Raw genomic sequence first — 23,571 nt, forward strand, 5'->3', positions numbered from 1 at the left:
GCCAAATAGACTACATCCCAGGGTTCTGAACAAGGTAGCTAAAGAGATTGTGGAGGCATTAGTAATGATCTTTCAAGAATCATTAGATTCTAGAATGGCTCTGGAGGACCAGTAAATTGCAAATGTCGCTCCACTCTTTCAGAAGGGAGGGAGGCAGGAAAAAGGAAATTATAGGCCAATTAGCTTGGTTGGGAATATGTTGGAGTCTATTATTAAGAATGAGGTTTCAGGGTACTTGGAGACACATGATAAAATGGACAACATGGTTTCCTAAAGGGGAAATCTTACTGGACAAATCTGTTGGAATTCGTTGAGGAAATAACAGACAATATAGACAAAGGAGATTCAGCGCACGTAACTAACTTGGATTTTCAGACAGCATTGGACAAGGTGCCACACATGAGGCTTCTTAACAAGATAAAAGCACATGTTATTACAGGAAAGATACAAGCATGCATAGAAGATTGGCCGACTGCCAGGAGGCTAAGAGTGGGAATAAAGGAGTCCAGGGTTTGTGTCCAAATCCAGGCTCCACAGCCAAGTCCAAGTCCAAGTTCCTCCAGTTTGTTGTCCAATGTTTATGTCCATGTAAGCATCCAGTCCTTGCTCTCCGGCCTTCCTGGCAACTATTAATAAAATACATTTGTTAATGCTACCCCCGTGTCTGTGTCCTGCACTTGGGTCCGTCCCCAACGCCCCATTGTAACAAAAGGAGGCTTTTCTGGTTGGTTGCCCATGACTAGTGGTGACCCACTGGAGTTGTTGTTGGGACTGCTTCTTTTCATATTATATGTCAATGATTTGGATGATGAAATTGATGGCTTTGTGGACAAGTTTGCAGATGATATGGAGATAGATGGAGCAGAAGATAGTGTTGAGGAAGCAGGTAGTCTGCAGGAAGACAGATTGGGTGAATAGGCAAAGAAGTGGCAGTCGGAATAAAGTGTAGAGGCTGTACAGTCATGCACTTTGGTAGAAGGAATAAAGGCATAGTCAATTTTCTAAACAGGGAGAAAATTCAAAAATCCAAGGTGTAAAGAGAGATGAGAGTCCTTTTGTAGAATTCCCCAAAGGTTGACTTGCAGGTAGAGTTAGTGGTCAGGAAGGCAAATGCAATGTTAGCATTAATCAGACTGCACTTAGAGGGTGGTGAATCTGTGGAATTCATTCCATAGACCGGTGTGGAGGCCAAGTCATTGGATATACTTAAAGTGGAGTTTGATAGTTTCTTGATTAGTCAGGGCTTCAAAGGTTACGGGGAGAAGGCAGGAGAATGGGATTGAGAGGGATAGTTCATCAGCCATGATTGAATGGCGGAGCAGACCCGATAGGCCAAATGGCCTAACTCTGATCCTGCATGTCTTATGGTCTTATCTCTAATCTTAATTTAAATGTCCAAATAAAAGTAAAAGTTTAGCAAGATTCTTTTCAAACTAAAGTTATAAAGCTCAGGGACGTGCTGGAAGTTATAAAGTGCAATATTTCTAGTTACTCCTAAAGGTGAGCTTTGGGTTGTTTTTGTCAACCTAGAATGGTTTCGGGACACAACGCTGGAAGCGCATGGCTGGGTTTATCGCTTCGTATCTCCAGTGAACATCTGGCTTGATATTTCTGTCTTATTGACAATGTGAGCCCGTGTCCTGCTACCGTCACATTCACGTAACTTGAAAACAGACAGAGGAGTCTGGTGACTAGATTGTTATCAGCGACTTCTACCCACGACGTGCGTTACAGACAGCATTGAGCGCGCTATAAAAGAGGGGGCTGAGACCACATTCTCTCGTACTCGTCACTGACTGCCAGCCGCTAACACACGGAGACAGAAAGAAAGATGTCTTCTGGCTTGAAGGTTCCGTTGCACTTCGCGCTGCTATGGACGGCGATTCTCCAGGGACAAGGCAGATACATAGAGGTGGGACACTACCATCAGTCAGTGTCTGGGAGACAGGGACTCCTCTGTCCATCCACACACACACATTTGTCTCTTTTAGTCTTTCCTTTATATCCGTGATTTTTCTCAATCAGTGATTTTGATAGCTGCTTTGGTTTTCATTCCACATTGAAATAAATCGGATTATTTATTTTGTATTGACAATTAATGCACTAATTCTCATAATTTAGCAAGCTCTTTAACCCAGCATTGTCTTTTGATTTTTTTTCCACGTGGAGACGCTTGCTTCTTTGGAGCTTTCTTACTGCTAGGTGAAACCTTACTCAGAAAACACTTCACCATTTTTTGTTACCTTTCCCCATCAGCCGTCATGTTCAATAGACCATAAGCTGTTTCTCCTCAGTGTGCCGGAGCATCCAGAAAACAGGTTTGAAAACAAACTCCTACTACAAATAAAGCTAACCGCTTCGGAGAGGTTGACATCTATTTAGAAATCATTCAGAGAGACCACAGGGGAAAAGACTACTGATCCAATCTAACCGTTTTGATGAAAGGTCTCGCCCCAAAACGTAGGCTCTTTATTCTTCTCCACAGATGCTGCCCGACGCACTGAGTTTCTCCAGCATTTTGTGTGCATCACGGTTTAATCTTGCGGCGTCAAGTACTAAATTCATTAAATTTTGTTTATTTGTTAAAGTCTGGTTTGATGCGTTTGGAAGGAAGTTTCTGAAGAAAAAAGCACTTTGATGTTAACACGGGTTATTTTGAAGGAAGAAATTTATTGTGCAGAAGTAGGAGAGAGACCGTTAACGGAACATTATGTTCGTTTCTAAAATAGTTATTAATAAGTCTAGCGCAGTTCACAAAGAAGGTCTTTACAAAAATTTCTCAAGTGTTTAACGTTTAACATAATCTCCAATGTTTTAAAGAACAACGACATGAACGATAACCCGCTTGGGCTTCTAAATTCGGAGATGAAGCGATCACTTTCTCAAGGATACGTTTACAGTCGAAGTCTTAGTAAGTACCTCGGGATGGGTGAGTGAGTTAGCGATTGGTGGCTGTACAGGATTCACGCACACTGCTCGGCTCAAACCCAGCGGTTGTGCAGATTGAAGAAACACGCGCAGAGTCGAAGCGGCAATCCACACACCGACACTGGCGGTGTTCAGCACGGATTGCCGCTCTGGCAACTGCTTACCGTGTACAAACCTAAAACCGATAATAACGCTGCACGTTTTCAAGTTCCCACCGTGTCAGAGAGATGCTCCGATGATAATCTCGCCCTTTGATTCGGGTAAGGCAATTATTTAGATTACCCGCCCAAAATGCATCCTATTTTTTTAATGGAAGGGTAATTTTATTTTCGCTTGTTTTCAGGTCCAGCACAGCCACGGACCCTGTAAACATGTCCTTTTATTTTAACCTCATTTAAACATACGGCACTTGCCCGTCACCCGGGCTTTCTTCACATTGAAACCTAGCAAAATATTATAAATGTGGAATCTCTGAGGGTTTTTTTTAAAAGCCGGGAGGAGGAGATTTTGGGAGATAATTGGAAATACCCTCGGGAGAAAAGTACACCGAAGATGGGAGCCAGATTGACGAGAAGTGTTCAGGGCACAGAATAATGGTCCGGCCGAAGATCCGTACGCTATTGCCTGGCAGCTTCAGAGTTAAACCTGGATTGGTCGTGCTGCGATAGAGATGTCCCCACCCTCCCCTCCATTGGTTGCACCGTCTTACTGTTAGGGTCAAGAATCACAAACAAAATATATCATAGAGTGGTGCAGCCCAGAAAAAAAAGGCTGTTTGGTCCGCTTTGTCCTTGCCAACTACTCAGTACGCATCTGCAGAAATCCCGTTTAGCAGCATTTGCTCGAACCCGTCTATGTCCATCAAGTGCCCATCTAGATATTGCTTGAGTGTGTGTTATAGTCCAACATGACTTCCTTGCTATGTACTCAAGGCCCCCATAAAGTCCAGGATTCAGTATGATATTTTAAGCACTTTCTCAAGCTACCTTGCCCCAATCAAAGAGCGATGCCGATTTACTGATAATCCCTTCTGTTCTTGTTCAACTTTGAGAACTGTCCTCTAGTTTACCTTGCTCCTTCTCATTCATCCTACTGACGTGTAACCCTTCCTATTTCTTTAGATTAAATTTTATCCAGCATCTATCTGCTTATTCCATCACCTGTCTTGATTTCTAATACGATTCTCCCGACTGTTTGCTCAAATTCGAAGTTTTGAGTCATCTGGAAATTTGATCATTTTGTACTGTCGAGCCAAGTCCAAATAATTTAATTGCATTAAGAAGGGCAGTGGCCCTCGTACTAACCACTGGGAACCCCACCACACATTTTCTTCCAAGTCCATGAAACAACTTTTCACTGCTTTTCTATTACTTGGCACTTTTCTACCATGACCACCTCTTTTATATAAGAATTGTATGCAAAGATTAATAATAATTTTGTCCAATCTGAGATCAGTCTTAAAAGGAAACAAACTCAGAAGCCATGAAGCAGAAGCTGGTTATGGCAGATTGGGACAGTGCAGTAAAACTATGAATGGGTTAAAAGAGCAAAAGGAATGGTTGGAAACATAGAAGAAAATGTAAACCTGATTACAGCAACATTTTGGAACTCAGCAAGAAGGATCAATGCATTGATAATTTCTTACTAGAGGAAAGACATACTGGCTTTGGAAGCAGTGCAGAGATTTACTAGGTTGTTTCTGGTGATGAGGGTGGGTTAACCTATGAGGCGAGATTGAGTTACCCGGAATTATACTTGCAGGAATTCAGAAGAATGAGAGAGGATCTTATAGAAACATATAAAATTATGAAGAGGATAGATAAGATAAAGGCAGGAAAGTTATTTTCACTGGTAAGTGAGACTAAAATTAGGAACATAGCCTCAAGATTTTGTGGAATAGATTTAAGATGAAGATGTGGAGAAGCTGCTTTTCCCAGAAAGTAATGAATCTATGGAATTCTCTACCTAGGGAAGCAGCAGAGGCCACCTCATTAAATATATTTAAGGCACAGATAGACTGTTGCATACAGTAGCAGGGAAATTAAAGGTTACAGGGAAATGCAGAGAGGTGGAACTGGGTCCATGGCCAGATCAACCATGGTCTTGTTGAATGGTGGAGCAAACTCAACAGGCTAGTTGATCTACTCCTATTTTTATGTTCTTATGAAATGGTAAAATAATGGGCCAATGGAAAGAAACAATGTCCATTGCAAGAGATTATATCAATATGTAAAATGGAAGCGATTAGTGAAAGTTAATATGGATTCTTTACAGACTGTGACAACAGAAATTGCATTAGGAAATAAGAAAATGAAAAAAAGATTTAAACAAATATTTTTAACAGACACAGAATATTGACTAGCATGTACCTGCATTTATTTCTTAGATTCTTATTATCTGCGTTCTATAACCTCTTTCTTCAACAACATAGCTTATTCATCAATTCATCAAAATCAATTAAGCAGAAGCTTGTTCAAATTAGCACAATTATTCTGATAACATGAAATAAATGTTTTACAGTTTTCAATTTAAGGCATTCCAGTTTGGAATCTCTTTCATTTAATTTTGGCAATTTAGTAGTAGCCCCACCCCCACTCGATAAATCAGATAACTGCATGTAATTCCTTCTGTCTACAGACTGTGTTGACATGTTGAGCGTAGATGGTCAGTTCTCATTCAGGGCAGATAGACCACAGCTCAACTGCGCCACCTTCTTCATTGGCAATCCTGATGAAGTTATCTCCTTGGAGTACAATAATGTCAACATAGATTGTCAAGGTGGAGATTTCCTTAAGGTAAGGACAAATAAGCTTACTATTTAAAACAATTATTCCTTTATGACTACCATTGCTTCAAACATGTGTCACTAGATTCTTTACCCAAGAAAACCTAATGTGATTAGTACATCCATCTTATATGTTTGATAATTTTTTTTCTCATCAATTGAATTTCTTTGCTTCATTTACTTTCTGATCCAAAGGGCAATCTCACAATTCTTCCATTGTTAAACTTGCCTCCAGGAATTGTTTACTACTTGTTATTACTTATTTTCCCCATTTTAACATTTTCTTTCAAAGTTCTGCTCCATGCTAAGACAGAATAATACTCACCTTTTGTAGAGAGACTTTGTAATAATACATACAATGCTGAAAGAACATCTGCATTTCTACCTGCAGAATCTAAACTTTTTTCCTATGAAGTCCTTAACATTTTCTTAATGCCATTGTGGGCTAACACATATTCCTAACTCATTAGGCACAACTTCAGCTTAACTTGTTAGTAGCAATCAGGAACACTTACTGTAGGTGAAATGCCCTTTTTATATTTCACCAAAATGTGCTACATATAACTTCAATCAAAATGAAAATCAGAAATCAGACCATAAACATCCAGCCTAGTGTACTTATTTCCATTTAATAGTTAGGCTAAAATTACACTCAGTGGTTTTCCCCTAGTGGGAATCTATATGAAACTCACATCTATCTCATTCTTTCCTTAATTCTCTGCTGATCACAATCTCCACACGGATTGCATATTTACTTTCACTGCAGATAAATAACCCATTGGACATCCAGCTTTGTACTAATAGTTTCTGATGTACGCTCAGTGGCCACTTTATTAGGTACACCTCCTCATTATGACTCCAAAGGTAGTCATAGCCGAAGGGTGGTAGTGGGGATGAGCTCTCACTGCTAAACAAATGCTCTTCATGGCGTGCGTCTCAAACAGCCTCTGACAACCAAGTCCAACTCCTGGCCTTCACGTGTGGCATAGTTCTTATGCCCGGCGGAGCTGTTCCCACTGACAGGAGAAGGGGCAAAGGCGGGCCACTGGCGCCTTAAAACCAGTTGCTCCAGGCATATGGGGCTCGTTAACCATGGATGGTAGCTCATCTAGGAGAGGGAAAACTCCGATTTCAAACCTCCGCTGCCTTGTGGCTATACCCGCTCATGGGAAAGGCTTTGGGAGTAAACCCCGAGGGAAAATCCGGAGTCGGAGTCCGGAAGGCGGCTGACTACTGTACCCAGCACCGGCACGGCAACTCCTGCGATGCTGCTGGCACCAAACTGTATCGACTTTCGTCGTTCCTTTGGACCTGTCATCAGCATGGAGAGGGGGGTCTCACTGCATGGGCAACAGACAGATCTCCTTATCAACTCTGCCCTGGCTTGTGCCCTGGAGAGGCCACTCCCAGTGACTACCAGAGGTGCAGTACCCATGGTCGACCATGACTGACGGAGGCCACACACACACTCATTAAAGCAAATATCTAATCAGCCAATCATGTGACAGCAACTCAATGCATAAAAGCACGTAGACATGGTCAAGAGGTTCAGTTGATGTTTAGACCAAGTATCAGAATGGGGAAGAATTGTGATCTAAGTGACTTTGAGTGTGGATTGATTGTTAGTGCTGAATGGAGGGTTTTCAGCGTCTCAGAAACTGCTGATCTCTTGTGATTTGCACACACAACAGTTCATAGAGTTTACAGTGAGGGGCGCAAAAAACAGAAAAAAACACCCAGTGAGTGCCAGTTCTGTGAGCAAAAATGACTTGTTAAGGAGAGAGACGTGAGGACAATGGCCAGACTGGTTCCAGCTGACAGGAAGGTGACAGTAATTCAAATAACCACATGTTACAACAGCGGCATGCAAAAGAGCATCTCTGAAAACACAGCACAACACATCAGCCTTGAAGAGGATGGGCTACAGCAGCAGAAGACCATGAACATAGGCTCAGTGGCCACTACATTAGGTACAGAACTACCCAATTAAGTGGCTGCTGCATGTACATCATGATCAGAAGACTTACTTAGTACTAATTTAACCTGAATGTTATTATCTCCTGCATTGCTAAAGGCCATGTAGAGAAACAGTTAATGTTTCAGCTTGTTGATCTTTAATTGGCAGCTAGGTAGGCAAGGTTCTGACAGAGGAGTAATAAACCTTTGGTTATATATGCCTAAAGCAGAGTGAAATTGAAAAGAAAATTGGAGGTGGCAGTGTTGCCTTGTGCATATTTGACCTATCCATTCTTCTTGGTGGAAATTGCGGATTTGAAAAGTGCGGTTCAAACAAGAGGACAAATGGAAACACAGTGATCAGAAAAAAATGGATACTGAATCAAGCTGACAGACAAAAGGCAACATAATTTGAATTTAGCACCTTCTCTCTATCATCCTCTCTTTCTCATTCTCCCCCCACCACTCTCTGTCTGCCTGTCTCTCTGTCTCTCTGCTTCCCTCTGTTTATCTTTCCCTCCATCACTCTAATAATCAGTGAAAAAGAGAGGAGGATTTAGAATAGGAATGGGACGTGACTGGTTATCAAATAAGTGCACTTTACATTGCAATTCGACAGTCTTACATTGGATCATTATAAATAGATCAGGTTAATAATTACATGTATGGGCAAACTTTGCATTATTTAACATTTTTGGTTGTACAAAGAAAATGCTGGAAGTAAAGAATTACTAACTTTTTAATTAATTTTGACTTTTCCTATTATTAGATTTTCTTCTTGATATTTCCTTACATTACACAACTGAACTAGTCCACAATAGAACCATTCTTCTTGTATCCTTCTAAAATCATATTCTGTTGATGCATAGGTCTTTGATGGCTGGATAATGAAGGGGGAAATGTTTCCGAGCATAATGGACCACACTCTCCCCATGTCAGAGCGCTATGTTGATTTTTGTTCTGGCAGCAACTTCAAGACAACAATCAGGTCTTCTCAAAATGCAGCGATGATCCTCTTTAGAGTTCACAGGCCTGGAAATGGGTTTTCTTTTACAATACAGAAATTAATCAATCCCTTCCGTAAGTATATGCTTGCATATTAAATAATTTTGTTTGAAAAAGAGAAGTGGGTGGTATATTACCAAAGTGTCTTGGGGGCATTAAATTCAATGTTATGTCATAAATTTTTCATTGTTGCCTCCTGAGGGATCATCATGCTGTGTTTCAGCCTTCTCACCTTCAGGCTTCATCATAATGTCTTATTAAGAAACATAGAAAACCTACAGCACAATACAGGCCCTTTGGTCCACAAAGTTCTGCCGAACATGTCCTTACCTTAGAAATTACTAGACTTCCCCATAGCCTAAGCTCCATGTACCTATCCAAAAGTCTCTTAAAGGTCCCTATCGTATCCGGCTCCACCACCGTTGCCGGCAGCCCATTCCACGCACTCACCACTCTCTGAGTGGAAAAACTTACCCCTGACATCTCCTCTGTACCTACTCCCCAGCACCTTAAACCTGCGTCCTCTTGTGGCAATTGTAGCATGCAATCTTCGATCTTAGATATCAAGTACTCTATAACAGTGTCTATGTGTGATGGTGATAGAGGAGGAGAGCATCTCTACCTCACCTGATATTTTCACAACATGAGAATTGGAGTGTTGGGTGATATTTTTAATAGGAATATTATTGTGAAATTTCTGAATTAGTATTCAAGGATAAGACTAATGGAAAACATGAGCTGAAATTCCACTGTGGCAACTAATGAAATATATTTCAAAAAGTTAAAATTGCAAAGAAAATTGAAAAGGATCTTGCCAGGACTTGAGGTCCTGAGTTATAAGGAAAGGTTGAACAGGTTAGAACATTATTCTCTGGAGCACAGGAGAATGAAAGGAGATTTGATAGAAGAATACAAAATTATGATGGGCATACATAGGGTACATGCAAACAGACTTTGGCTGAGACTAGAACTAGAGGTCATGGGTTAAGGGTGAAAGGTGAAATGTTGAAGGGGAACATGAGTGGAGACTTGCTCACTCAGAAGGTGGTGAGAGTGTGGAAGAGGCTGCCAGCAGAAGTAGTGAATGCGGGTTCGATTTGAACATTTGAGAGAAATTTGGATAGGTACCTGGATGAGAAGGTGCAGGACTAGATGAGCGGAAGGGCCTGTTTCTGTGCTGTAATACTCTTATGGCTGTATGACTAAAACATGTCCATACTTTAGGAAAGGAGAAAGTAGCTCTCCATTCCACCTTTCTTTTTTGGTTCATATAGGATCCTCAAATCAAACACATTGATCATTAGCTACATTCTGAAATGACCCAGGGAGCTGCTTATCTTAAAGTCAGTAAAGGCTGCTTTTATCAGTGGTACCTCATGTACAGTTTAAAAAGAAAACCATTACTTCAGCACACAACCCTATTACAGCTTGGGGCATCAGAGTTCAGTTCCAGCGTCCTCCATAAGAAGTTTGTACATCCTTTCTGTAAGCACATGAGTTTCCTCCAGGTGCTCCAGTTTCCTCCCACAGTCCAAAGACGTACCATTTAGTGGGTTAGTTGTCCTGTGATTAGGCTGGGATTAAATCGGTGGGTTGCTGGGTGGTGCAGCTCATTGGGCTGGAAGGCCCTGTTCCATGCTGTATCTCTAGATTAAATAAAATAGACCAGCAGCTAAAAATTAATTAGTTTTACTTCTTACCCTTCAGGCCAAGTAGAGAATTAGTCACTGAGAGTGCTGTGCATGCCAATAATTTTAAGGAAGTATAAAATTTAAATCTTGCATTGGATTTGTTATGAGGTACACTCTTAATCTGTGCTCCTCCGTCACTGTGCTATAATAACTCTAGTGTGATCTACATGTCGGATACATTGCCATGGTTTACCAAAAGCTGTTTTGTCTACATCCTGAGTACTCGTATCTAGAGCAACTACAGATGGTACGTGGAAAACTATTGACTCTAATTTATCTTCCACACCACGTACATTCTTAAATGTAGCCATTCTGTTCTGTTTCTTATTAGGATCATGGAGTTCCTAACAGGCAGATGAGGAACTCATTCCCTACTATAGTTCAGGAAGGCAGCCTACCATCACTAGCTGAAGGGCAACTATGGTCTGTCAATGAGTGTTAGCATCACCAGCAATGAGCACTTACCCAAGAGTGAACTTTTAAAATATCTTGGATCTCCAAACTGATCCAATAGCTCTCCCAGTGAATATTCCAGAGTGTCAAAAGACAGATTCCTGATAAAGATTGTCCATCAGTCATTGACATCCACTGGTAGACTGCACATGCCCAACTTCTTTCTCTTCACAGCGTTTTAATACTTTCCTCTGAATTTCATCAATTGATATATCTTCATTATCATAATCGTCACCACCATTATCATTGTCATCGTCATCATTATCATCAAATTTGCCAATACACCAATTGAAAATGGAAGCAGGAATGGGGTAGACTGAGGAGGTGAGGGTGTTTGAAGGCTTATTGTGGCTGGTGATGAAGGGGTGCTGACAGAGATATCTTACCTTTAGGCAGATTGTCATCCACATTTTGACAAACTTGAAGAGCAAATTAGAATATGGATCATGTGAACAATCCAGTCACCTATCAATATCCGAGGGAGAAAATATCTGGAAGTGAAACAGCAATAGAAATTACATTAATCGAATTCCAAAACAATCGGATGAGTTAATGGAGGTAGCAAAAAGAAGCTTAAAAAATTCAATGCCTTAGAATGTTCATGTCTTACCCAAAGACATAAACCTGAAATAGTAACTGACAATGAGTCCACCAACAAATCCAAAGACTTCTATTGCCCCCGTTGTGATAGTTCAGGACCATCCCTGCACCACACCATAGTGCTTACCCCCCAGATCTCTAAAACTGATTTTGTATTTATAACAGTATAATCTGTGAAAATATGCTGTGATATTACAGACATCAAAATACAATAGAATAGTCTTTTGTGAATATTTCATGCATAAAAAGGAAAACATGTAAAAAATGAGGGATGGCATTCTGTCATTGAGCAAACATGGCGCATCACAATGAAAAATTGTAGCAACCAGATTATAGTCATATGCCATAAATCAATTGAATGGAGTTATTTGATTAACATTAGTAGTGCAGGCAGCCAGAGAGAGCTGTGAAAATACATGTGCATGTAAGGATTGATCATTCCAAATCCATTAGGTTCTGGTGACAAACATGACTTTTATACAGATTAAATTTGGAAATTTGTTCACGGGGATGCAATTAATCCAGTCTTCCACAAAGAATGTTTTGCAGTAAAGGTGTTAAATTTTGATATCTTAAAGAAAATCCAGAAAATATTCAGACAGATTGTAAGACCAGTTAACAAGGTTTGTATTTGATCACATCCCTCATTTGTTTCTTTCATATTAGTCATTGCCTAGGTTGTGCCATTTACTCATTCTCAATTAAATCCAAGTAAAATTGATTGACCATACCTGAGTGTCAAAATCTGTGTTGAAATAGTGGCACAATACTACTTTGAGGGAATGCTGCTTTGTGAGGGGTGCTGTATCATGTAACCTGCTCATCTGGGCATATCACTCTTCCATGAAGCCATCATGGTTTCATCTGGCCAAATGGCAGAATTCTGGGCTGTAGCCATTTGATGATTGTCTGTGTGGATTGACAGCAAAGCTTCCAAACTTGTGAAAGTGACAAAAATGTTCAGTGGGTGGATAGTATTTTTGGATGTTGCGTGACTTTGCCAGCTACTTTATTTTCTTCTAATAAGCGTAATATAAATCCAAGCTGGAAAGAGCAATGTAGAAAGTAGCGTTCCATTTTTGGGGTTTAAACAGCGCAATCTATCAATAGGTCAGCTGGCCACGAGCAGTGCCTTATTAAGGTCCAGGTCAAAAATATACCACTGTGCACTCCAAGCTCCAGTGAAGGCAGCGCCTGACAAAGAAAGTGAATCAAAACTGATACCACCTGTTAGCTGACTGTCCAGGAAGGCTTGATCAGTGGCAGTTTACTACAATTTCTGAATATTTAATTCTCACAACCCAAGTTCTTTTAATCCTTAGGTTTCTAGCTTTGGCTGCCGGATCCCAGTCCAAGTCTGAATTTGAAAATTCTGCATGATTTGAGTACACGTCATGATGATCTTCGATTTGGGAAAGATCAATGCTTAACTCTGCATATTGTGACCAGAAAGTCAAGCTAATAAAATGAATGCATGTAAATTAACCACGTAAATCATTGCAGTTATCAACCATCTACTTGTGTTAAAACAGCTAGCTATCAGTACAATTTCATGCCCCCAAAGCCTTATACTTCCATTCCTCATTTATGTTTAAAGCTGACTAAATCTATTATGAGAATCTCAACATATAGAAGCGACAAAGAACGCTAAATTCATTTCCCGGAAAATATTCTGTATTCACACAAGTTTGACAGGTCTTATACGGCATACAGAACAGAACAATTAACAAGATATTTATCACTTTAAGATTGCAATATAGTTAGAACATATGTACAATTTTGATAAAATCCAAGGAAAATTATTTGAGTAGTTTGTTTTATGGTTATTTTGAAAATCTAATATTCATGAGGAAAGAATAATCTGGTTTTAATGGTGTGACAATAGGTATAAAGCACATGTACTTTGTTTGAACATGAAAGTCAGTTACATTTAATGCTTCACACATTTTGCTTTCATTGAGCAGACATTTGATTGGAATGAATTTAGGTTTTTATTTAAGAGCCCATACCTACATTTTATCCTCCTGTAGTATAGGGAGACATCTTCAATACTACAGGGCATTCACTTGCTATTCTAATCTATTGATCTATTAATGATTATGTGAATTGCTCAATTAAGTTTGATAGGCTTCTTTTTAAGAAGTAGAATTTCATTCTGTAGACCTTCAAGTTAATAAATCTAGAATATTTTAGCATTTTCTATTTCCCCTCCAGACTTTGTAATCAATAGCTTTTATAGATTTGTGGTAGCAATGCTGGGCTGCTGTGGTGAGCAGCCATCCCTGACATCCAGCAGTACTACAGCACAGGTGACAACAAGTACATCGGGCAATGCATCACCACTAGATCTATCATTTGTTCATGAGCTAACCCACAGGTACTTCTTGAAAAATGAAGAAAATCAATAAAATTATCGTTTAATAAATTCATTAAAATCAGTACAAGCAGAAAATACACAAGAAACCCCAGAGAAATAAAGTGATAGATAAAATATCAGGCACCTGAAATATAAATAAGACTTGTATTCACATAGCATTCTTGACAGCCTGAGAATATCCCAGATTATTCAATGAGCATGGATTAAATTTCACTGTGTGTAATGTAGTAATGTGACACCAATTTGTGCAAAGCGAGTCCCAGTGGAAATAATCTGTTGTAGTAACACCAAATAAAGGAAAACATATTTAGGACACCGAATCTAACTTGCCTGCTTTTCTTTGTAATAGTGTCATGAGTTCCTGTAAGCGCATCTTAGAAAGCAGGTGGAACTTTATTTTAAAGTTTCAAGGGAAGGCATCTCTGATCCTCCACAGTGCTACACTGGAGTGGCAGCCTACACCTTTTTGTGCTTTAGTCTCTGGATTAGAACCAGAGCCCTCAATTTTCTGAGTTTGAAGCGGAGCATTTTAGTTATTCTAACCGTGAAATGTCACTTATTTATGTCCAAAGCTTGCAATGTGATTTCCCAGACACCCGATGGAAGATTCACAATGGTCATTCCTCATCAGAAACGAAACTGCAGCTTTTCAATCATTTACCCAACAGTAGTCAAGATCCTGGAAATGACTCTCGGAGACTTTAATGATCTACAGGTAAATATTATACACAAAACACTGCAGGAATCTACAACTCATGTTCTCAGTATTATTTCCTTATTTATTTTTATTATTATTAATTTTTTTGTATTTGCAGTTTGTCTTCACCTGCACATTGTTTTTGTTTGTCTTTTCTTCTGCATTTTTTATTGTTTCTATTGTATTTCTGTATTCTCCTGTGAATGCCTGCAAGAAAAGAAATCTTGGATAGTACGTGTTGACATATACTCGTACTTTGAACTTCAGTTCAGCCATTATCTCATATTAACACATGAGAAATTACCACAGGTTGTTTTTTAAATTAAAATAAGCTGCTACTTATTGTAATAAAATAATAATTATTATTTATATAACTATTATAATTTAAGTATTATGAAAATAAGCCCCTGAAACTTAATGATTCCTGCAGCTCAGTATACTTTAATTACTAAAGCAGATTTATGAAAAAGCTGAGGGGTAGACAAAAGCAGCAGACTGTAAATCTGTTTTCCCTGATCAGAATAACGGGTTGAAACTTGCGCATGTCAGACAAGGGCTGCAAATTTAGGTTATTTGAATCTTGGTTCTGCAAAGCATAGACCCTGCTCGATGTGGCAGGACTTGTCTTTAAACTGTAACTGCTCATCCTGACAGACACAAAAGGTGATCACTGTGTGGCACATCTCTAATCTTGATAGTAGTGGCTTACAAGCCTAAACATGTATTGCATATCTGTGCGACTGATTCAGAATTTTGAATTTATTTATAGCAAGCAAACTTGGCCTGTTTTATCCATCATACCTTTGTCCTCCATCGATAAGTTAAAGTAATTTTCTTTCAATTCTAATAACTAAAAAAGCACTTTGGCATACTGTTTTTCAATCATTGTTTTCTTTCTAAACTAATCCCATCTATTGACATATGGTCCTTCCACTTCTATTCCCTCTCTGTCCACATGTCTGTCTAAATGCTTCTTAAACATTATTATTCTATTTGCCTCCTCCTATCCCCTGCTGCATATTCCAGCTTGTACCACTGTCTATGTTTAAAAAAACCTTGCCTCACAAATTTCCATTAAGCTTAAAAATACTCTGTTTAACGTTTCCACCCTGGGAAAAAGACTTTGACTGTCTACATTAACTACGCTTCCCAAACTTTTATATACATTTGTCGGGTTATCTCTCAGCCTCCAACTCTTCAGAGAAAATAATCCAAGTCTGTCCTATCGCTCCCAATAATGAATGCCCTCCAATCCAGACAACATCCTGGTGAGCCTGTTCTACACTGTGAATGTCTCAGGGATCCTGTTACTAAGTTAAAAAAAACGGCTCATTTCTGAGCTTGTACTGAAAAAAAAGTCAACCCCCGTGAAAAACAAAACCAAATTGAAGAGTACTTAGTAAATTCCTGTGTGTGATCAAGAGAAGATTATAACTTACTGAACTGTAATTACCATATATTGGAAGTAGTTGTTGAAATAAATCTGTAATATATTAATTTAGTTCAAGATTAACACAGGTACATTCCTATCAAGTTTCATGGGATTAATTGCACTTTGCATTACATAATCCTGCGGATGTAAATGATGCCCAGGGACTTGAAGCTGCACATCTCTTTCCACCACAGACGCATCACTGAGGGCTGTCGTGTGTTGTCAAATCACAAACAAGAGAAAATCTGCAGATGCTGGAAATCTGAGCAACATACACAAACTGCTGGAGGAACTCAGCAGGCCAGACAGCATCTATGGAAAAAGAGTACAGTCGACGTTTCAGACCAAAACCTCACTGAGTTCCTCCTGCATTTTGGGTATGTTGCTGTTGTGTGTTTTCCTGACATCCCCTTCCATTTAATGCTGGAAAGAGACAAAATCATTTTAAATTTCATCCTTGAATCATACCTCAGCTGGTGAGATGTCCAAGCAGTGTAACATAAGCCCCTGGAGCTGGATGCGGCACTTTGATAAATCGAATCCAAGCAATTTGATGTCTGAATTACACTTCACAGTTTGTGACGCTGCAAACTGAAAAGTGGTTTCACTTTTATATAAGCTGCACAGAATGACTGGAAGAGCAGTGACAGCTCTTTTGACACAGATAGTGGAGATGTGAAGATTCATTCCTTATTCCCAGAGGGGTCACACCTCAATGTTCAGAAAATTGAACATAAACCTCTTGCAGAAACATCACAAATCCCCTGACAGATTTGACATTTGGAACTTGTTTCCGAGTTATATCCCATGAACTTTAATGTGAGGCTTCAGTTATACAATGTATAACAGCCTCACCTGAAGGAGCTGACCTGTTTCTAAAAGCAAAAAGATGTAAATATTAACCAAAATATTTCAGCTGGCACACATATTTCCAGTTAAGTCAGACTGACTTGCCCAATATTTTCTGCGACACATGACTCCTGGGTACAGTATTTTGTTCTGTGTTGCCCTTTGGTGATATCCTCTATTACATATGTAAAAGAACCTTAATGGATTTCCCTGTGTTTTTCCAATAGACTCCGGTTAGGAGCTGTGGCGGAATAACTGATTTTGTGCAGCTTTTGGGAGGAAATACATTAGACACCAGCAGGATGTACCCAGTGGCTGAAATTTGCTATTCATTCAGTGGATCAGGTGAGGGAGGTCAACCATCAATTCAACAATTCACTGAAGGCTTTAGGAGTTTTAAAGATATATCTTGCAAGATTCCTTTTATAGAACAGTCTATTTTTTCTCTGTACATTATGGTTTAAATTCAGTAGTTATGAACTGTAAGAATTACCATTGCTAAATTTTCAGGATATTTATTAGAACTTTGCAGAGCTACAGTGACTAATTACAAAGCAAGGACATGTGACTAATTAGATAGCTCCTTCTTTCAACATTACATCCAATATATGATATAATATAACTTTAAAAGAAAGAACTATATCTATCCTGTGAAATGTTATATAATCATAATTAATTTTCCATTTTTTCGATATTTCATTACAATATAGAAGAAGGCTATTTGGCCTGTTGAGTTTATCCTAGCAATCATAACCACTTCCCTAGTTAATTTAATTATCATCCTTCCCCTCTATCTAATCCACACATTCCTAGGTTCACCTTTCCTAGCCTCCTACCACCCCCCTCCATTTACTATCTGTCCATCATCCCTCCTCATGTGGTTGAAACAAACACACACACACACCTCCTTCTGCCCAATGTCCTCCCTCCCCTCGCTTAGTTCTATCTATTACATGCCAGCTCCTCTCACTTCTATATACTAACCATCTTTCTTCTACAATTCCAGTTCTGATACAAGGTCTTAATCTGAAATGTTGACGATTTCTTTGCCTCCACAACACTGCTTGACCTTTTGAGTTCTTCCAGTAGTTTATCTTTAAGTTGGCATCACCTGTCAGTTTAGAAAAAAAACAAGTATACTTATAGATTATGGCCACCACATATCACCACAGTTAACAAATGAAAAGAAGATATATACCATATTCATAACTAAAAGCACTTCACAGACAATAAGACATGTTTAAAGAGTAGCTATCAGGTTCTATGTGGCATTGTTGTTGTTGGAAACATGCAGGAATATAAAGCACAGATAAAACGTTCCCAGCCAAAATCTTGTGTTAGTTGCCCTAGTTTGCTAACTCATAATCAGGAATACCACTGGGAAATGTTTATCAACTCTCCAAGAACTCTCTCAAAAAAAGAAAAAAAAATCCAATTTAACAATCTGAAGATTTCTTTCATCTTAAATTCACATACGAAGTAGTGTTGTAACTGGCTTTCAGTTCTCATCTGTAGTTGTCCAGGAGTGATCAGTGATAAGCATTTTCTTGACTTGTTGCTGTTCTTGTATTCATAGTGCTCCCATTGAGTGTTGGTCAGGGGGTTCCAGGATTTTAGCTCAGTAACACCAAAAAGATTGATGTATTTGGATGTCAGATGGCATGTGAACTGGAGGAAGACTTGTAGTTTTCACCTGCCTTGAAATCATGGGTTTCACAAGAACCCCTAATGCATTGTTGCCATGTATCTATTGTGTACTGGTGGTCCCAACACATACTGCTGTGGGACACTACTAATCACCAGCAGCCAACCAAAAGGCAGACTGCTTTTTCTTGTATGGTGTCAAGTACTGTTGGAGTTTCACTCGTCCAGCCAAGTATTGGTTGTTCTATTACAGTACATAGTGATTAGCACATCGCTTTACAGCGCCAGCAATCTGGGTCCCATTCCCACTCCCTTCTGTAGGCAGTTTGTACGTTCCTCACATGACCACGTGAGTTTCTTCTGGGTGTTCCAGTTTCCTCACACATTCCAAAAAAGATTGTATGGAGCAGTAGGTTAATTAGTCACGCGGGTGTAATTGGGTGGCATGGACATACTGCGTCAGAAGAGCCTGTTACTGTGCTGTAAACAAAAATAAGTTATACAAGGAACGATAATAAGGCTCTATCCAATTGTGGGATACACGACAAAAATTTTAGCAGCCAAGTTGTGGACAAGACACAGGCAAAATAGTATTTACATTTTTTATCTGCAGTAACTTGCAAAAGGCATCACATTAATTTCTGAGGGAAATAACTTAAGCTAAGTACAGAGCAACACAAAATGCTGGAGGAACTCAGCAGGTCTGGCGGCACCCACCAAGAGAAATAACCTGCCAACATTTTGGACTGAGACTCTTAATCAGGACTGGAAAGGAAGCAGGAAGAAACCAGAATAAGAAGGTGGGGAGAGGCATAGCCGGCAAGTCACTATATACAGTTCTATAGACGCTATATGCAATTCTTTACTTTAAAAAAAATTAAAATCACATTATCTGTGGCTGCAATGGAATTTTTTACCTTCACAGTTATTCTCCTTGTTCAGTTCACATTTCTTGGTGCCTCACAATTCGCTGCTACAGTTCAAGGATGCGGTTGGTTTGGTTCACAGGGAGTTCCCCAGAAACACTGATCTGGGATCTGGGATTGGTTGGGTAGATGACGAGCACTAGGAGAGGGAAAGGAGGAGGCCAGTCACCCTGGGAATAGTGGATATCGAGGAAAGGACCCGGAAAGTAAGAACAAGTCAACCATCTGGTCCATTGTGATAAAGGTTTGAAAAATTGCAGAATTTGCAATATCCACAATGCCACAATATAGGCTGGCCTTTGACCTTAGCAAACCAAGTGGATTTTCACCACAAATTGTTGGCTTCATGATCGCTACTTCTGTTAGCAGTTTTTAAAAAATTCCAGATTATTTAATTAATTTAAAATTTCCATCTGTCTTGGCAGCTTCTTTATTTCATATCTCCACATCATTTGTCTAGATTTCCTTTCTACTAACCCATCTGTAAAAGACATTTGCAGGGTGGCGTGTAGTTCACATGTCTAGCCCTGATGGAGATTGATTAGTAAGATAATTTTAATAAAATAAAAACAGAATAAAACATAAAGAGAAAGAGAGTAAATAATTTGACTCTTTACATGCTGTTCAATAATTTTAATTAAAATTCTGATTTTTTTTGTATGCATAAATTATGTCAGTGTGAAAGTGGTTTCTTGCACTAATTCTAGAAATGTTTTATCCCCTGGGATTTAGATGTACACCCATTTTAAAGAAAAAAGGGTTTGCAAGACTGCCTGGAAAGAGTAGGGGAGTGTAATTAACTAGATAGTTCTTTCAAATACTAGTAACTCCAAGCTGGTCAGCACAAAAGGCAGACACGGTGGCTGCAGATATTGAAACCAGAGCAACCATCAATATGCTGCAAAAACTCAGTTGGTCTGGATCTAAAAGAAGAGTCTTGACTCAACGTGTCCATTTTAGTAAGACCATAAGATGTAAGATCAGAATTAGACTGTTTGGCCCACTGAGTATGCGCTACCATTTCATCATGGCTGATCCATTTTCTCACTCAGCCCCAATCTCTTGCCTTCTCCCCTTATCACATTATGCCCCGACCAATCAAGAATCTATAAACCTCTGCCTTAAATATACCCATTGACACGGCCTCCACCGCCACATGTGATAACAAATTTCACAGATTCTCTACTCTCTGGCTAATGAAATTCCTTCTCATCTCTGTTCTAAAAGGGCACCCTCCTAATCTGAGGCTATGTTGTCTGGTCTTAGACTCCCCCACCATAGGAAATATTCTCTCCCCATCCACTCTGCTGAGGCCTTTCAACATTCGATAGATTTCAATGAGGTCGCTCTCATTCTTCTGCATTCCACCGCATCGAGGCACAGAGTCGTCAAACACTCTTCATACGACAAGCCTTTCAATCCCAGAATAATTTTCGTAAACCTCCTTTGAACCCTGTCCAATGTCAGCACATCCTTTCTTAGGTAAGGGGCCCGAAACTGCTCACGATACTCCAAGTGAGGCCTCACTAGCACTTAACATTACATCCTTGTTTTTATATTCTAGTCCTCTCAAAATGAATGCTAACGTCACATTTGACTTCCTCACTGCTGACTCAACCTGCAAATTATCCTTGGGAAATCCTGCATGAGGACTCCCAAGTCTCTTTGCACCTCAGATTTTTGAATTTTCTCTCCATAATCTACCCTTTTGTTTCTTCTACTAAGTGCATGACCATACACTTCCCGACATTGCATTCCATCTGCCACTTCTTTGCCCATTCTCCTAATCTCTCTAAGTCCTTTTGTAGCCTCCCTACTTCCTCAAAACTATCTGCCCCTGCACCTACCTTTGTATCATCTGCAAACTTGGCCACAAAGCCATCAATTCTGTCATCCAAATCATTGACATATAATGTAAAAGAAGTGGTCCCAACACATACTGCTGTGGGACACTACTAATCACCAGCAGCCAACCAAAAAGGCTCCTTTTATTCCCATTGTTTGCCTCCTGTCAATCAGCCAATTATCAATGCTAGTATCTTTCCTGTAATACCATGGGCTCTTAACTCAATAACCAACTTCATGTGCAGCACCTTGTCAAAAGCCTTCTGAAAATCCAAGTACACAACATCCACCGATTCTCCTTTGTCTATCCTGCTTGTTACTTCTTCAAAGAATTCCAACAAATTTGTCAAGCAAGATTTTCCCTTGAAGAAACTATGTTGACAACAGCCTATCTTATCTGCCTCCCAGTACCCCAAAACTACATCCTTAACAATTGACTCCAACATCTTCCCAACCACTAAATCAGAGTAACTGGCTGATATATTCCATTCTTCTGCCTCTCTCCCTTCTTGAAGAATGGAATGACACTTACAATTTTCTAGCCTTCCAGTGATTCTTGAAAGATCATTACTAATACCTCCACAATCTCTTCAGCCATGTCTTTCAGAACCCTGGGCTGTAGACCACCTGATCCAGGTGACTTATCCAGCACAAAAGGTTCTCACTGTACTGAAGTAAAATTTCCCAAGCTTCACAAGTGAGTGCAATGGACGAGCACTACTGTATTGAAGGGACCAGCAGTAAATTCAGAATCAAAATCAGAATTAGGTTTAATATCACTGATGTATGTCATTAAATTTGCTGTTTTGCAGCAACAATACAGTGCAATACATAAAATACTATAAATGACAAAGAAATATATATAAAAATTAAATTAATGCAAAAAGAGAGCAAAAATAGTGAGATAGTGTTCATGGGTTGGTTCATTGTCCACTGAGGATTCTGATGGGAGAGTGGAGGAAACTGTTTATAAAACATTGAGTGAATTACTACCACAACGACACAGCACCACATCATTGCGGTGTTTAGATTCTTAAAACTGAATTTATTGTTTGGCCTGCTCTATTATTGTTTCAAATGCCTCTGTGCTTCTATTCTTTTGAAATACCAGCTCAGGGTCTTTTTCTATTACACTGAATGCTCTTTCTCTCCAGTACAAATGAAGGTTGGCTGTGACCACACTGTGGTACGTATTGTGTCCAGCGGCCAGCATACAAACCGCCTGACGTTCGAGTACAAGCAGCTGGGGCAGCAGGATTTGGAGAAGCAGAGTGAAAATGGGGTTGAGGATTTCTGCTCACCTGCTGCTGTGCAGACTTCACCTACTCTCTGATTAAAGGATTAAAACTGCAGCTCATCTGTCAAAATCACATGATGGGATTTGTTGGGGACGTCTGCTCCCACTTTAATTTATTATAACTTTGCCAGGTAGCTGCTACTTTATCTTTCTGATTAATTGATGAAATTTGTTGTGGTTCCTGCTGTTTTTTCCAGCCAATTAGGAAGCAAAAGTCCAGCTGGATCGGCAGCCACAAGTTCAATAGGCGGAGAAAATAGTTTGTTGCTTGCTAAGGCATTATTTAATTAAAAAGTAATGCATATTGTTGTCGAATTGATTCTGTCATGCCAGACTATCAGCACTGTGAGGTATTTAAACACTGCAAATAAAGATAATGAACAGCAATGTTTTCATTCCCTTCTGTGTGCTCCAGAGAATAGAAATGGGGTTGCGGGTTCCTGCGCCCTGGCAGACTGTTTACTGCAGTCAGTGGAACCTCAGTAATATGGTGAATGGTGGAAGAAATGTCCGTTTTAAATTGTGTTCAAAGACACTGTATCAGCCAATAACTTAAAAAAAAAACAAAAAGTAGTCAAATAACAGCCACATCTGAAAATTTAAGAAGTGAAGCAGGTTTACAATTCATTGATTGCGAAAACCAAAAGAGAGTTCATCACTGATACATCGATTCAGCATTCCTATTTAGAGATATCATTAGTCTTAAACAAACTGTTCAGTGTGTCACAGGGACACAAGTCATAAGACACGAGACAAAGGAGCAGAATTAGGCCATTTGGCATACTTGCTTCCATCAGTCAGGGTGTTGAGTATAAAAGTTGGGAAGTTATGATTAGGTCTTACGCACTTGATAGAAGTTTTTTTGGTGGAGGCGATGAAAATGATTGATGGGATGAGGGCAGTGGACTTTCATAAAGCTTTTGAGGTCCATCATGATAGGCTGAGTCAAAAGATGAAGGCAGAAGGGAGTCATGGAGACTTGTTAGCTTGGATTTAAAACTGGTTGCCGATCAAAGAAAGTCATGGTGGACAAGTATTACTCTGACTAGAGGTCTGACAAGTGGTACTCCACAAGGAGCAGTGATT

General features: G+C 39.6%; 1 protein-coding gene across 1 annotated transcript; it reads left to right on the top strand.

The window, feature by feature from the left end:
* Positions 1–1,773: 1,773 nt before the first annotated feature.
* On the top strand, positions 1,774–22,866 carry crhbp (corticotropin releasing hormone binding protein). The gene is made up of 7 exons (XM_063049290.1): positions 1,774–1,912; positions 2,821–2,911; positions 5,566–5,723; positions 8,539–8,749; positions 14,368–14,510; positions 17,001–17,118; positions 22,343–22,866. Exons 1-7 carry the CDS (start codon positions 1,832–1,834, stop codon positions 22,519–22,521), a joined length of 981 nt encoding a protein of 326 aa, XP_062905360.1. The 5' UTR covers positions 1,774–1,831; the 3' UTR covers positions 22,522–22,866.
* The last annotated feature ends 705 nt before the right edge of the window (positions 22,867–23,571 follow it).

This window comes from Mobula hypostoma, chromosome 5 (genome assembly GCF_963921235.1).
Source record: "Mobula hypostoma chromosome 5, sMobHyp1.1, whole genome shotgun sequence".
NCBI classification, from domain to species: domain Eukaryota; kingdom Metazoa; phylum Chordata; class Chondrichthyes; order Myliobatiformes; family Myliobatidae; genus Mobula; species Mobula hypostoma.

Excerpts from the sequence above, each read along its gene's own strand:
- crhbp (XM_063049290.1), top strand. The coding sequence starts at position 1,832 with ATGTCTTCTGGCTTGAAGGTTCCGTTGCACTTCGCGCTGCTATGGACG. Across the intron at positions 14,511-17,000 it reads GAGACTTTAATGATCTACAG|ACTCCGGTTAGGAGCTGTGG; the intron begins GTAAATATTATA and ends TTTTTCCAATAG. Across the intron at positions 17,119-22,342 it reads CTATTCATTCAGTGGATCAG|TACAAATGAAGGTTGGCTGT; the intron begins GTGAGGGAGGTC and ends CTTTCTCTCCAG.